Source organism: Antechinus flavipes, chromosome 1 (assembly GCF_016432865.1).
Source record: "Antechinus flavipes isolate AdamAnt ecotype Samford, QLD, Australia chromosome 1, AdamAnt_v2, whole genome shotgun sequence".
In the NCBI taxonomy this organism is placed as follows: domain Eukaryota; kingdom Metazoa; phylum Chordata; class Mammalia; order Dasyuromorphia; family Dasyuridae; genus Antechinus; species Antechinus flavipes.
Window position 1 is genome coordinate 335990962 of NC_067398.1, and position 15866 is coordinate 336006827.

At 38.7% G+C, this 15866-nt stretch overlaps 1 protein-coding gene across 2 annotated transcripts in view; it reads right to left on the minus strand.

Annotated features, from left to right (window-relative positions):
- Positions 1 to 1523: 1523 nt before the first annotated feature.
- AXIN1 (axin 1) overlaps positions 1524 to 15866 on the minus strand; it is a 154529-nt gene continuing 140186 nt past the window's right edge. Inside the window, exons 8-11 of one of the 2 annotated variants that reach the window (XM_051968853.1) lie at positions 13553 to 13798; positions 8738 to 8845; positions 5112 to 5279; positions 1524 to 1978 (exon numbers count right to left, since the gene is read on the minus strand). In XM_051968853.1, coding sequence (XP_051824813.1) covers positions 1852 to 1978; positions 5112 to 5279; positions 8738 to 8845; positions 13553 to 13798 — 649 coding nt within the window. In that variant the 3' untranslated portion in view covers positions 1524 to 1851. The remainder of the gene's footprint in view (positions 1979 to 5111; positions 5280 to 8737; positions 8846 to 13552; positions 13799 to 15866) is intronic. The other variant, XM_051968864.1, reaches the window with a different exon arrangement.

Genomic DNA, 15866 nt, shown 5'->3' on the forward strand with positions numbered 1-15866 from the left:
CAAACGGAGAGGTCTATTTGTCCCCTAACCCTATTCCAAACTCTTTCAGTTCCACCAAACCACAGGAAGAGTAGCAGACACCTATGTTTTTTTTTAAATTTTATTTATTTCATTATTATCCAAGTACCTTTGAAAAGATAATTGTACAAGTCAGAGCATGAAAAATGGTCTGGGCAGCTAAGCTGGCCTTAGAAAATGTACATATTTACAATGAGACCCTTTAGAAACAGGGAAATAAAAAAGGGCTATGGTTGGGTCACCAAAAAAACAAAACAAAACAAACCCAAAACATCTCACTGGACAGAGGATACAATCAGAACTTTAAAAAGACTGAAGAGTCAAATGCAGTTAGTTCCCTGGATGAAGACAAGTTTTCATTTGCTGGGGTTCACACAGTGGCAGGCAAATGACAAGACTGCGTTTCAAGGCACTCGGTGACATATACAGTATTAGAGGCCCCTGCTCTCCCTCCCCAGGACCTGTGCCCACCCAGGGCTGGGGTCCTAGTGGGTGAGATGCAGGCACGTGTGGGGCCGTGCTGAAGGGAGAGCAGCAGGGCAGCCGCAGGGGAGGAGAGGGGTCCGGCCTCCGGGGGGGCCGCCAGAGAGGAGCCCCATCTCTCGCTCTTTCAGTGGCCGGGCCAGCTGACCCGTCGGTGTCCTGTCTCAATCTGACTGAGACGGAAGTCTAGGATCCTAGCGTTTCCTCAGACGGGAACAGAGGGACAGTCAGAAACCCCAGAGGACATCTTATGTAATTAGCAGCAGTGAGGGCAGGTCCCCTCTGAGGACAGAGATGGGGTGGGAGTAGGGGGAGAGAGCCTGACCTCTCTCGGCGCCAAGGTCAATTCAGTGATGTTCTAGGACAGTGGTACCCAGCTCCGGTGGAGACAGGGCCACCAATCTGGGCACGAGGATCCCTGCGGGCCGCCCACGATTATCTATGTGACTGTACTTCACAGACTTAGTTAAATGTTTCTTAATCTGGCTCAGGCCACACCTGTGGCCACAGGTGCTGTGGGCCACATGTGCCTCCGGCCGCACATTCAGACTTCTGCTACTCAGAACCAGCCCGCTGCCTCCAAAGCACACTGCTGCAGCTCTGACCTCTGATCTGGGTCAAACTGGGTTAGAGAGGATGTTCAATAGCAAGTGATCCATGGCTTGTTCCCACAGGAGGAGGCAAGGTTGCCTTGACCAGACTCCCAAGAAGAGTGTGTGTAGGTAGGTGGGTCTCAGAGGACACCGATTGCTCTGGGGGTTTAACTCAAGGGTGGGATTTCTTTTCTTCTCAGCATCTGCACTGATAGGTTTTAAAACACTGACCCCCGCCCCGGCCTAGAAGGATACACAAAGATAATGTGAGAGAAGGAAATAAAATCACGCAGATGGAAGAGATGGGGGTGGGTGGGTGGGTGGGTTGCAGATAGAGGGAAGGGTGTTTAGATGGGACAGATCTAATGGCTGTACACATTTGGCGATTTCCAAAGTACCTATATGTCTGACATTTACATAAGAGCACTGTGACACTGGAAATATCTTCCTTTATTACAATATATCAAAAATATGAGCTTTAGTAAACAAGGTCATATACTTTCTAGTACAACTGTACAACACTACATTACATAGGATATTTTGCATGTAGGCAGGTTCTCAAAGGGAAATCCTCAACCCCTTGTGGACAGTGGCGACTGGGGAGGGTCCACAGGAGGTTACAACCCAACGGGGTCTGTATGGTGCCCTTTGGGATAGAGAGCATCCTGCTGCCAATCCTGGCACCGCTCTCTGTTTCCGAATTCCTTGGCAGTGGTGCCCAATCTGGAAGAGTGTGGGAGATGGGAAGTCTAGGGGATTAATCAACTTTCTCCACTTTCCCAATGATCTTCTCTTCAAAAATGGGCAAGATGGCATCATCTTCTCGAACTTCCTCAAACACAACCCCACAGTCAAATTCATCACTCACTTTCTTGAAGTAATATCTGCAAAACAGAAGGAGGCTGGATAAGAGAGATTTGACAAAAGCGAATAGGAATAATATCACAAGTCACAATTAGAACCTTGTTTTGATCTTCCTTGATCAACGATGTTTTCTACACATCTCAGACACTGTAACATTCTTGTAAGGCAGGGGCTGAGAAGTTAGGTGACCAGTCCAAGGTGACATAGGTAGTAGTAAGTTTTTGAGGCAGCACATAAACTCAAGTCTTCCTAGATTTCAAGTCAAATGCTCTATCTTCTACATCATGCTGCCTCCTAAGAAATGTGGCATCTTTAGGTCAATGATGATTCTTCCCTAGAGTTAACATGTACTCCAAAGAACTTGGGACACAACTGGTGAGGGAGATAGAAGCAAAGAGACCCTGAGATTGGAGAGTGAAGCCACAAGGATTCACAGCCATTAGGTCTGTGCTCACACAGTGACTGACCCAAGCCCAGCTCTCAACCTCTTCAATCCTATCTTGTAAAGTCTCTGATTCAGTTTTTCATTGTCTCCAGAATATAAGCGTCTTACAAATTCCTCCTTGCTATTTGGAATCTTTTTTCCTCTCCTCTATGTTAATCTACATTTATTATTTCCTTCAAAATCAAGTTCAAAACCTGTCTTTTCTAAGAAGTCCTCTCTAACAACATCCTCCATTCTCATTTCCCTTTTGTCTTCTATCCCCTGTAGTATATATACACTGCCTCATTTCACAGCCACAGTTCCATAACTATTCCCGAGCTAGAGCCCCTGCACTCAGAAGATGCTCAGTAAATGTCTTCTGAATAAGTACGTGAACAAGGGATGCAATGCAGGGTCCTGGGATTCCCTTATGCCAATAACACACAATCACATGGACACTGATTTGGCTTTCATTCTCAACTTCTTTACTCACATCAATGTCTATCTCAGTCTGCAATGATTCAACTCCATTAGGGTAGTAGTTATATGTGAACTGGGCATTGTTTTACGAGTTTTCTGCCAGAAGACTGGGAGCTGGATGAGATAAGCACTCCTTCCCCCAACTCTGCTGATGCAAATACTCCTTATTGTATAGGTCTGAACAGAGAAGGCCCCTATTCCTGGCTGACCACCCGCAGGAGCCAATAACTTAGCCAGCAAGGCTGGATTGCGCCTTACAGACATGGCTGGCAAGATACAGGTCTTTTCCTCTCCTGAAATGTAATTCCCAAGAAGCACCACTTTGGTAACAATGAATCACTGGTTGTAATTTTTACTGGGAGACCCTCCAGGGCTAGTTCCCGCCCTGTGGGCTGGCTGAGCTGGAAATAACTTGAGTATGTTTATAAATGGGAAAACAACACAGCTCTGCTTATCTTCCACCTAAATCCCCAAATAATAGCTATAGACTTAATCTTCAGGCTGTGGTCAAGGGAGACTGTAAGTGGCAGAACAATATTTCTATGGAGGGGGGAATAGAATGGTGTGAAGAGGAGAGCAGTAGTTTGGGTCTCTTGTAGAGCTGTTGATTTTCCTCAACAAGTCACACCCTTAAAAATGAGCTCACAGGGGAAGATTTTCCAGGACCTTTTAACATGTTTCCATGATAAAACTGCTAAAGAAGCTGGTAGGAGACAAGGGAAGTATTGCCAGCAGAAGTCCTGTAAAGAGAGATCTAAGATGAGATCCCTGACACAGGATTTCTGAAAGATGGTTGTTAGTGACCTCCTCCCTCCCTCCAAGGTTGGAGATTCACACTTAGCTTTGGGGAGGGGGCAGGGAGCGGGGAGGAGAGTGTTGCTAAATGCCCTGTCCTCCTGACACAAGAGCTAATTGCTTCCCTTGAACCTCTGCTGCCATCTCTAACAGGATTCTGCTGTCTCTGCCCTCATGCCTTAAGATCTATAGCTCATCCCAGCTCTGACAATTGTGTTATAAGCACCTGAGAAATGCTGAGGGAGGGAAGAGAAGAATGGAGAGTGTATGCAAGGACAGCAACGAGGAGGAGCAACCAAAAGATTGGGAGCTTTTTCTTAGCATTGTGGGCCCTAGAAGGGATACAGTTAAACCCCTGTGAGGAGACGTGAGGAGTGTGGGGGGAAGTCATCTATTTCCCCTGCGCCTTTGACATTTCTACTGTTCCTGAACTGGTACTGGGCATAATGGGGAGGAAAGTCCTATCATTTATCAATTGGAAAGGAGGAGTTCTTCCCTCGGTTGCACATGCAAAGACTGAAAATATTCTACGTGAATACAGTCTGGCTTTCTGTGGAAATGGAGAGAATTATTGAATATTAGATTGAGGAGATTAATGAATTCAACATTCTCAGTCTACAGAGGTAATTTAAGAAATTAAGAGAAGATAGTTGATTTGTTCAAAGTCACAGACATGGTCAGTGAAGTAAATCAGAACTTAAATCCAACCCCCTGACTCTTTCTTGGTACCACTTCTGGAAGAAACAATTTTCCTAGTCCTCCTCTGTTGCTTTTATCTATTAGAAATCTTTCCCTTTAATTTAGGATTTTCCCCACAATTTATTTCTGTTCCTCTCATACAATGAAGAGGGGCACAAGATGGAAGGACTTGATGCCAGTAGAAATAGTGAGATGTACAAAGGTTTCAAAAATATGAAGGATAATTGATTAGACTAAAAGAAAAAAAAACTTACTTCCATTATCATGGAATATTACTTCTACAAAAGTCAGCAGAAGTAACTATGCCTTAAGGTCATCCACTTGATCCAGAAACTCTCAAGGGCAGATCATGGGAAGGGACTGGGTAAATTAAAAAATTTACATAGAAAATACAAATTTTCAGAGCTTACTGTATAATTTGCTATATCTTTTCTCCCCGAAGCATAAGGGGAAAGAGAAGCTCAAAGAAAATGCTACCATGTAGTGATGGAGCTTTTGTGGCTACTTCACAATCCATGAAACAACTGGAAATAACTGAGAGGGAAGTCTGGCAATGCCAAACCACCTTAGGGTGCTGGTGGTACATCAATAACAAGCCCATTCTAGAGGCCCCAAAAGGTCTAGATAAGAAAGCTCTGAGAACAAAGGCCAGAGAAATTATAGTGAAGAGTCAGGCTCCTGCCAGTGATTCTCTTAGGTTCCCAGATTGTAATCCCGTATGAGGAACTAGCAGTCAGGGACATCTGTGCTCTTACCTGTAGTTCCCTTTCTTGGTCAGTAGCTCTTTGAATTGACCCAGGGTGACCACACGCCCCTTGACCAAGGTCCTGTAAGGGATTGGCTCTCCACAGAAGTAATAAGCTACAACAATGGTATCACATGGTGGGGCACTGCTATTCCCCAATTTCTTCTGGAGCTTTGCCCTGGAATTCAAAAGCAAAAAAGAGTCAGGTACTTGTTGCAGAACAGGGATAAAGTAAAGCATTTCTTAACATGAATCCACAAAAGTTTTATATCCAGTGGAACAGGTGCAGTGTTCTTCTCTCTCTGTCTGTCTGTCTTTCTCTCTCTCTCTCTCTCTCACACACACACACATACACACACACATATTCTCTCTCTCTCTCTCTCACACACACACACATATTCTCTCTCTCTCTCTCTGTCTCTCTCTCTCTCTGTCTCTCTCTCTCTCTGTCTTTCTCTCTCTCACACACACATTCTTTCTCTCTCTCTCTCTCTCACACACACATACACACACACACACACACACACACACACACACACACACACACACAAACAGAGACTAAAATGACTAGTGTTCAGGTATGACACAGTTTCCTGGTACTATTACAGACATGTGAAATGACCTGCCACTAAAAGAAGAGCTGGAATAGACCTAAAGGGCCTGCATCCTATCTTCTAGTCAATCAAAATGCAGTCACCCATAGCTCTGACTTACCAACCTGTTTAGATTACTGTATTAATTAAGAGTCTATTCACAAAATAATCTGCGGTCCTAAGATTTCAATTAATCTTAGAGGTACCATCAGAAATAGAAGTGTTCCATTACCAAGCAAAGACAAATTCAAACAGTAAGGTTTGCAAAAGGAGAAATCTTGTATTCTACTCATACACTCCTTTTCTCATTAATCACCTTAACCTATTTTTGGGTAGTATGGATTGGTGGTATGTATTGCCTGAGATTGGATTCATATGGACAGCATGCTGTACCTGGAATCACGAAGACCTTAGTTCAAATTCAGTCTCAAGATTGTGTGATCCTGGGCAAGTTGATCAATACCTCTCAGCCTCAGTTTCCTTATCTACAAGAGGAGGATAATAGCACTTCCTTTTCAGAAAAGTTGTTGTAAGAGTCAAATGTAAAGTGCTTTACAAACCTTTAAGTGCTATATTAGATGCTAGCTAATATGGCTGTTAACCAGGGTCCCAGCATATACAATGATGCTATTACCTCCATCTCTATTGGTAGACCTTGGGGGGGAAAACTCTGTACACAAGGTTGGTTAACACTCAGAAGAGTATTCCTTTTAAATATGGTCACCATGTCCTTTTATCAGGTGCCTATTATGACAAAGCTTGGGTTTCTTAAGGGGCTATTAGTGAATATCTATTCTCAGTACCATGCAAAGTCAGATTCTACAGTTAGTATGCTGCAGAATCACATTTTAAAAACTTTTTGTGGGGAATGGGGAAGAAGGGAGAAATGGACAATTGTTTTGTTCAAGATGACAGGTAGCTTATACTACTTATTTTAGCTGGATCTACTTTTAGGACATGCCTTTTCAGGATTCTAACCTAATCATAAAACACCTAAAAATCATGAGTTACACTGATTTTAACTGCTGAATAAATTAACTATTTCCTTTTTCCTCCCTGCTAGAAAAGCAGTTAGCGTTAAAAAAAAAAAAAAAAAAAACTGGCATAAAAAAGTATGGAGACAATGGGGTGCCTGGATCTTGTGGGTATCAGGCAGGTTTTCAGGGAGCCAAATGAGTACAGTACTATTTGAGGCCCCCAAGTTCTGCTAACACCTTTAAGTTGTTACATGACATTTACATTGAGTTATATAGCCTTGAACGTCAAATGAAAACTTTTGTTCTTTTACACCAGCCATAGGAGTCAACTATCCAGATTGGAGTTTGTGGCTGCCTAAATTGGGGTTTCTCTAGAAGCCTTTATAATGTTCCTCAGGCAGTATCTGGAAGCGATAATAGTAGTTACTTAGGAGTAGTTGTTGCAGAACAGGGATATAGTAAAGCATTTCTTAGGAGCATATTTAGGAGACTGAGGCATACTACCAGCAATGTCAGTTATACCACTGCACCATAAGCCACTAGCAGAATACAGAGGCTTTCATGCTAATTTGTCCCCACATCCCAGTGAGCAGCTGACCTGATACCCAGCAGCAAAGAGTTCATGTGATCACAAAGTTCCGTTTAGGCAAACTAATCCAATATCTGAGGCTCTCCAAAAGGATGCTCCCATTCAGAGGCTCGCTATCTACATCCTATTCAATATAAATTGCAGAATCTTAAAAGAGTAGGAAGAAGCCTTTGAAGTACTCTAGTTCAATCTCTAAATTCTTATATGCTGGCTTTTCAGAGGTCCCGCTGGGATTATGATCTGCAAACAGAGACTGCCAACACAGGAGGTTTGCATGGTCAGAGCATTGTTTCTTTCTTTTAATCTACCTTCCTGGAAATAGGCTCCACAAAGTGGAAAAGAATACAACTTATTCATCAGCTGGGATATGGACTACTTTTGCTTACTTATTCATATTGCCTTTGGTAATAGCAGGAAAGGGGGCAGAAAACAATTCTTCAGTAATTTCTTCAAAAAGAGGCAATTTCTTTCTGGCTGACAAACTTTTGGACCTACTCAACTGAGAAGCTGACAAAAGGCTTTCAAGATGACCACATCTAAAGAAGGAGCTGTGGATTTAGCACCAATTCTTTCTTTAACATATACAAACACAAATTTGTGGGGAATACATTGGTTCTGATACTTAACCCAGCAGGTACTTCAGAATTTGGCAATTTGTATTTTGTCTACAAACCACGTTCTGATTCTTTTGTACCATCTACTTTGTATGGATTTTGGCTATAAGGTGAGGATATATAGAAATCTCTGGGGTCATTTCTGATTTCCAGGGTCTTGAATTAAGAGTCATTCAAATGAGTATTTTCTATAATTGTCACTTCGTGTAAGAATATCAGTGTTTTTTGAACATTTAGATTCACAGTAAGCAGACATTTGCCATACTTTTAAATTCATATTTCTTGTGAACTTGAAGAGCTTTTTTCAAGAAACCTGTCTTTTAAAAATATATTATAAATGAGTCACTCTTGGAGAACCCAATTTCAAAGTTCAGATGTATGCTTTAAAAAGAGGAGAGGAAGACAAAAAAGGTAGAGTTGGGTTGCTATAAAACACAGATAATTTGAAGGTCCCTTTTAGGAAAATGTGACAACAATCTTCCAATCTTTAACTGATCATGTACTCAAAATATATGTAGGGGCTTATTTCTCTGCCAATTTGAATACTTTCCCTAGCTGTACTGATGACAAAAGTGATGGCAAAATGTTTCCCTTTAAAAGGTTGTGAGCAGAAGGCTGTATGCCATTATAAAAAAAAAAAAAAAAAAAAGCAAAGGCTCTGGCTCTATCTGCACTTTCTAAAAGTCCTGTCCATTTCCACACTCTGTATAGCATGGGAGCTCCCTAATTGTGGGGTAAGAGACGGAAGGAATAAATGGATGAAATATTTAATAGCTAGTGGTTTTTGCAATTATATAACAGCAGGCCTCTGGGGTTTTGATTCCTAGATATATAGAGAACACATGAAGCGTAGTGGCACCTACTCAGACTCGGAGAGGTCCATGTCGGAGACAGCTGGTACCACATGCAGCATTGGCATACAAGCTGGCCTGACAGAAGAGCGACCCCGCTGGATAACCTCTTGCACATACCTAAAGAATAATCTTTATATATTAGATGTGGCAGGTTTACCCCCATTCTATGATCCAACATCAGTATAAAGCTAACTTTTAAAGGAACAAAACCTTAAATTCTTTGTTCACTTCACCCATTGTCTACAAGTTTCTGGGAAGTTAGTAAAGTGTAGAAAATTCAATGAACTCTTACAACCCAAGACACATTAATCAAGCTTCCCAAAGCCTAACAGATAGCTTTAGACAATGGCTTGGGCATAAGAAGATGGGAGTTTGTCAGGTTATCTATAACAATACTATTTTGTTTCTACACTATAAGGTATGAAGAATTCTATACACAAGCTACTCTTCAGTATCAAACATTCCTCTCTCTTTCTCTCTGTAATTCAGTTGCTGGTTAAGTTGTTCTTTCATCAGTTATCTCTTTTATATACACTTATAAAATCTGAAATAGCTTGGAAAGAGGCCTTTAAGAACACAATTTCATATATTAATAATAACAACACTTTTCTTTGGAAGATCTCAAATAGCAAAATACTTATTAAGTAATTTACATTAATGTTTATTTCCCCAGATTAGTTATATATAATGCCCTTTTTCTCTATATCAATGAAATGTACATATTTGTGAGTATAATTCTGTACAACTCAGGCAATCACTTTCATTATTGATAAATGGTAGTCACAGGCTATTAATACAAGGAAACCAAAGGCAAAGGCAAAGAATGGTAAAAATGGGCCATTGTAGATAAAAATTCCACATTTCAGGGCCCATATGTACAAAAATGTTACTGCAATTCCATTTGGAGTGGCAAAGAAGTGGAAATGGAAGGGATATCCATTAATTGGGAAATGTTTGAGCAAGTTATAATATTCAAATGTGATGGAATACTGTTGTACTGTAAGAAATGAAGGGGATAGAAAAAAAGAAATGAAGGGGATGAAGATTTCAGAAAAATCTGGGAAGATTTGTGTGAATTGATGCAAACTGAAGTAAGAACCAGGAAAACAGTTTATACATAACAGCAGTATTTTAAAGATAATCAACTTTGAAAAACTCAAAGTAACTTATCAACACAATGACCAACCACAGTGTCAACACATTCACAATGAAACATGTTATCCACCTTCAGAAACACAATTATTGGACTCAAACTGTATAGACTGAAGCATATTTTCTTCTTTCTCTCTCTCTCTCTCTTTTTTTTTTTTTTGAGATGGGAGGAAGAGGAGGAGGGGGAATACTGTTAATATAGAAATCTGTTCTGCATGACCAAACAAGATTTAGAATGAGTTTTGTTTTTCTTGCCTTCTTAATGAGTTGGGAAGGGAGATAATTTCAAAATACTTTCTCTCCTTTTCCCAATTCTTTATCACCTTGTTCTTTCATTGCAAAATGAAAATATTTTGCTTATAAAAGAATCAACACAACCCAACAAACTGCTCCTACATTAAGAAACTCAAGTCAATAGCTCTTCTTCTTCCTCAAGAGTCATCTGTAAAAGCTTAACTTCATTCTGGGGAAACTTGGCAGCAAGAGAGCAGGATGCAAAGGGATATGGAGAGAATGGCTTTTATTATTTTTTATTTAACAGTATTTCATTTTTTCAATTATATCTTAATATTTTTAATTTAATGTAATATAATTTAATATTTATTTTTTTAAATCAAGTTTAGCACCACTTTATGTAGAACAATTGATCCTATACTGCCCAAAGAATTCTAAGATACAGTTCTAACTTTGTTTCTTTCTTTTTGCTGAGGCAATTGGGGTTAAGTGATTTGCCCAGGATCATGTGGCCAGGAAGTGTTAAGTGTCTGAGGCTAGATTTGAACTCTGGGGTTCCTGGCTTAAGAGATAGCTGCCCCAGCTCTACCTTTAAGGAGATTCCAAGTGAAAGTGAAAATAAGACCTAACTTTTTTTGGGAGGGAAAAACAAACATCCAAACTATTGCAAAAATAAACCAAGAAACTGGGAAAAATGAGAAGAACACAGGAAACCAGGAACTTATTGAGTTCACAAGGAGGCTCTTTTGGCAAAGATAATAAACTAGCTCTTGAATATCAACACTGACTCCACAGAACCAGAACTGGTCCTCCACCAGGAGATACAGACAGAGAAGTAAAGCCATTTAGGTCTTGCTGAGAAGAACGTGTCTACTTCTGAAAAGATGGGAAGATCTGGAAGAGAAAAAAACTTGATGGCCTCATTAACTAGGCACAGAAATTAGAAGACCACGAGAACAGTTGATGGAACAGTTGATCTTTGGGGTTCTAAATAAATGTCATCATTTTTTATGTCCTAAAGTCCTAAGTATAAGAAACATTTATAATTTGGAACACACCTGCCACTTTGCATGAATACAATGAAATATTATTAGGTGAGACAATGGAGCTGGGTTATTTACAAAAATTATAACTTTATCATCATTGCTTTTCTTTTGTATATGCGAATGTGATCAGTAGTTTGTGGTTAGCAGGAGTTGGGAGAACAAGGGGGCAATTGGGAAATAGGGAAAGTAGTTTTCTTTTCTCTAAACCTTCAGCAAAGCTGAAGAGAGGCAAACCCTGCTTCAGTTGGACAAAGCACTTCAGCTATACCAAATTATACCAATAAAGGAGACTATTTTGCTACAATTTTTGACTGCTTAATCTTTAAAAATTCTTGCTGCCAGTATGTTGTCATGTACTCAATATTTTTCACATCTGTATATCTGAACAACTTTAGAGATATTAACTAGTTTGTGATCCTACTACTTCATGAATGCTTTTTAAAAAACAAGTTCCACAGTTTTCTCTATTAAGGTAGATGAATGAAGATTCACCTGAATAAAATCAGAGAGTTTTAAAAGTTGGAAAGGACCTTAAGAGATCATCTAATACAAGCCTTTTATTTGTCAGGTAAAAGACATTAGACCCTGAGAAGGCAAGTGATTTTCATCATACAAGAGCCAAATTCAATTTAAATCACTGCAGTCTAATGGCATCATAAAAATATTCAACATATTTTATAGTACCCACACACTGTAGAAGCACTGTCAATGAGAAAAAAAATGTCTTAGTAACACTTTATGCATCTCAACTTGGGACCAAGATGCCCTTGTAAGGAAAAGTCAAAGGTGCCAAATTCCTATTTCATCAAAATTAAAGAGAAAATGGCTTAAGAAAAATTTTTGCCAAGGAAATTAATGGTAGATTCCCAAAGTATCCTTCTTCCATCTTTTATCCTCTTAATATGTAATATTGGGTCCTTAACAAACATATGTAATACAAGGGGGAAAAGTTCAACATCTGAGATTCCTTCTAACTCTATAGTCATGATCCTGTGATTTCTTTATTATCAAGGAGATGCTTACAAGATGACTGCTGCAAAGCTGTCTATCCTCTATATCTCAAGCAGACTAAAGTTTTAGAATGAAAGATAGAACCAGAAGCAGGTAGAGAATTCTTGTGTGTGTACCTCATATGGTTAAATTAAACTGGTGTGCAATGTTTTAGGGATATGAGGGCTTAAAGAAACCTATTTATTGGAAACACTGAAGCTGCATGTCTCCAGCATGATAGGACACATGAAACATCATTCACACTGAATCTACTGGTTTAGTCAAATGCACACATTTGGCAGAGCAAGAGTTTTTTTGTGTTGTTTATATCATTTACATTAACACTACAATAAGGATGCAAATTAAAATATAATTTTGTTAAGAAATGGAATTACTGACCACATGCTATCAATATTCTCATAATACAGATGCATAACTCTGCAGTACAATTTAGACTTTCTTGTGATTGTGTATAATTTTATGAAAATTAGAAGTTTGATGGCTATAAGATAGAATTTTGATAGATTTTACAGAGATTATTTTTACACTTATGAGATGCACAAAGTTGAACAGATTTTGAGGTTTGTATCCTTAATGTAGTTATAAAATACAGCTTTTTAAAACTCTCACTACAAAGTCTTCATTTTGGTACTTAAGCCTACATGAAAAAACTTTCACTACATGAAAAAAGCCTGAAACGACTTTTTTGTGTTATTCTGAATCATGCTGGGGAAACACTGTCATGTCTCCCACTGAAAAATAAAAAGCCAGGTCTCTCTTTCAAAACATCTTTTCAAAGTGACCAATGTCACTGTTAGTGATCCAGAACACTGACTAGGCATTGGATGAATAATTCTATTTAATTTCCTTTAAGACTGATCCAGGATAGCCAGCACCCTGCAGTTTATTCAAACACCTTCTCCTCCTTCTGGTTCTTTATCAGAGCGCTCAGGGATATGGGGTTTATTGTGTTGTCTTTTTCTTGTGGTTGAAGAAGCTGGGGTAACCACTCATGGAAATGGTCCAGCCTTCTGCCTAATCCTTAGAACTACCAATAGATGTAGTTAACTAAACTGGGCTGTTATTCTCAAAAGGCTCTTTTTTGTGAATCTCAGGAAAATGTTTTTTAAAGAATTCATCAAGACAAAGAGGATACCATTTAATGTAAAATGGTTGGGTGAGGAGGGACTGAAAAATGTTTAAAAGCATCAGTTTGAAGTTAAAAACCAAAGGACTCTATACTTATGTCATTTTCTTGAATAGGGGATTTCAAGACACAGCTCACCAAATTTTTATTTTGGAATTCTAGAACGCTGAGATACCATAATAATCAATGTTTACCTTATTGTTCTTATAACATTAATTTTGTCTGAAACTTCAATCAATTGGAATCTGCCCATACCTCTGCTTGGTAGGCAGTTTTCCAGCTCTTTTCTCTTCTTCTTCCAGGCGCCTTCGGGCTTCTTCCAGCTGAGTCAGGGGGTTTGGTGCTGGGTTAGGTGGCATTGTGGGGTCTTGGATGAAAAGATGAGAAGGTTGGACAATATTCCGGAGCTGAGCGCTCACCCAAGGATGGACAGCACCAGGACGCTCAATGGAAAGGGGTCTGGAACTATCATGGCCCAGTTGCTTTTTAGTCCCTGAAGACCTGTTTTAAAATAAAATGAAGGTAAGACTCAGTTAACATAGACTTTTTCCCCTTTAATATTTTATTTTCCCCCCTAATTACATGTATGAACAACAGTTTTTTTAAAGTTTGAGTTCCAAATTCTCTCCTTCTCCTTTTCCCTCTGCATTGAGAAACAAACAATTTGACATAGGTTATATATACATGTGTAATCATGCAAAAAAAATTTCTACAACATAGATCTTTGAGGGAGGAAACAAACTTGGTCATGAACCACATGAGAATCATTATTTTCTTCTCCCCCAATTCTATGTTGTGAGAAAACACCTCATAGATTTTCATAGATTGGGAACACAAACATAAGCATGTTCTCAACAGGACACACTGTCAACACCAATGTAACTAAAATAATTTAGCTGCCTTATTTGCAGTAACAACTTTAAACTTATTCTGGAAACAGAGGCATAATTACTTAAAAAAAAATTAAGACTTCACAAAGTAGCTTTATTTACAAGACTCATTACTGGTAAAAGACGCATAGCCCAATAATTTTGTTATATGTGGCTACACTATGAAGTGGATCAGCTTTAACTCCTGGTGACTTGGTATAGCTATATCTTTTAGACACATGGAATGCTGAAATGTATGGTGTAATTCAAATTTTAAACCCCTAAAATGTATCTGAGCCCAATCTGTTGCCAATTTTCCAAAGCTAATGCAAAGATTATTCTTAGGTGACAAACTGTATCAGTATTTTGTACAAAATTTCAGAGGTGGGGAGGAAAGAAAAAAGGAGAGAATTTTTAAAGTCCTAATATGTTCCAGTCACTTGGTTGAAGTGATCCAAAATTATTTAAAAAAAAAAAAGTCACGTTATAATGTGTAGAATAGAGATACTTATAAATTATATGCTTTAGAACAAAATTATTTTCTTAAAGCACCTAACAAATGAAAATTTAAAAAACAATTCTCCTGAATAACTGATATTTTAGTAGCTCTACAATGTAGTTTCATAAAACTTGGACAACTGCCAGTAATACTAATAACCTAATTCTTTAGAGTTTGCAAAGATGGTTATTTCCATTTCAGAGATTAAGAAACTGAAGGTCAGAGAGATGATATAATTGATTTGTAATTTTTTTTAGGCCTTTTTTTTTAAGGGTCTAGTACTCTAAGACCCAGGATATGTTTTTTCCTGGCTCAGGATAACAATAGTTAAGAAAAGAAGAATTATGCTATAGTTACTATCATGTTTGTAATGTCCCATCAAGAAAGAACTATAATTACTTTTATGCCAGTGGGCTTTAGCTACTTGCAAATTACTTAAGATAGAAACCACAATTAATTCAATATACAAAATTAAAGAAAGACGGGGAAGAATGCATATGATTTATCTCTTAGAAGTATGCAATTTTAGTTTGGACTTTACCAAGTATTCATACTATGCTGAGATATTCTTTGAAAAGGTCCTAAAGCCCATGTTGCAGTTAGGTTTTAGAAAACCACTTGCACGTCTTACTTTCTTGGACAGAAGGAAGAGAGAGAGAGAGAGAGAGAGAGAGAGAGAGAGAGAGAGAGAGAGAGAGTGTGTGTGTACACACAATACAGTGATTCATTCCAATAAAATTACTAAAGGGGAAATGCAGGGAGGCATTATTATCCAAATGGGAACTTTGTTGAATCTTTGATAAGGAATATATGGGTTAGTATGAGTTATGTATATAGGGTATTTCATTCAAAAGACAGTCTGAACAAAAAAGAATAATTCTGTTCTGGGGTTTCCTAAGGACTTTGCTCTTATTTATAATTTGATGTTATAAATAAGAATAATCTGATCCTAATCCTACTGATAGTGTTTTCTTTCTACTTTCTGACTTTTTAAAAAGAAATCTCTGACTCTCTCTCAGGAAAGGGGGATAACAATGAAGATCAGTCTTAGTTATTTATTCCTCTAACTTTTGAGAAAATGATATAAAATTACTGTTTTAGTCTAAGGCTCTGAAGAGTCTACACTTAGTTGGTCTTTTGTCTTTCTTTCCCTATTACCTTTGCTCTTATTGGTCATAGCAATGACTATCGAGGCTAAATA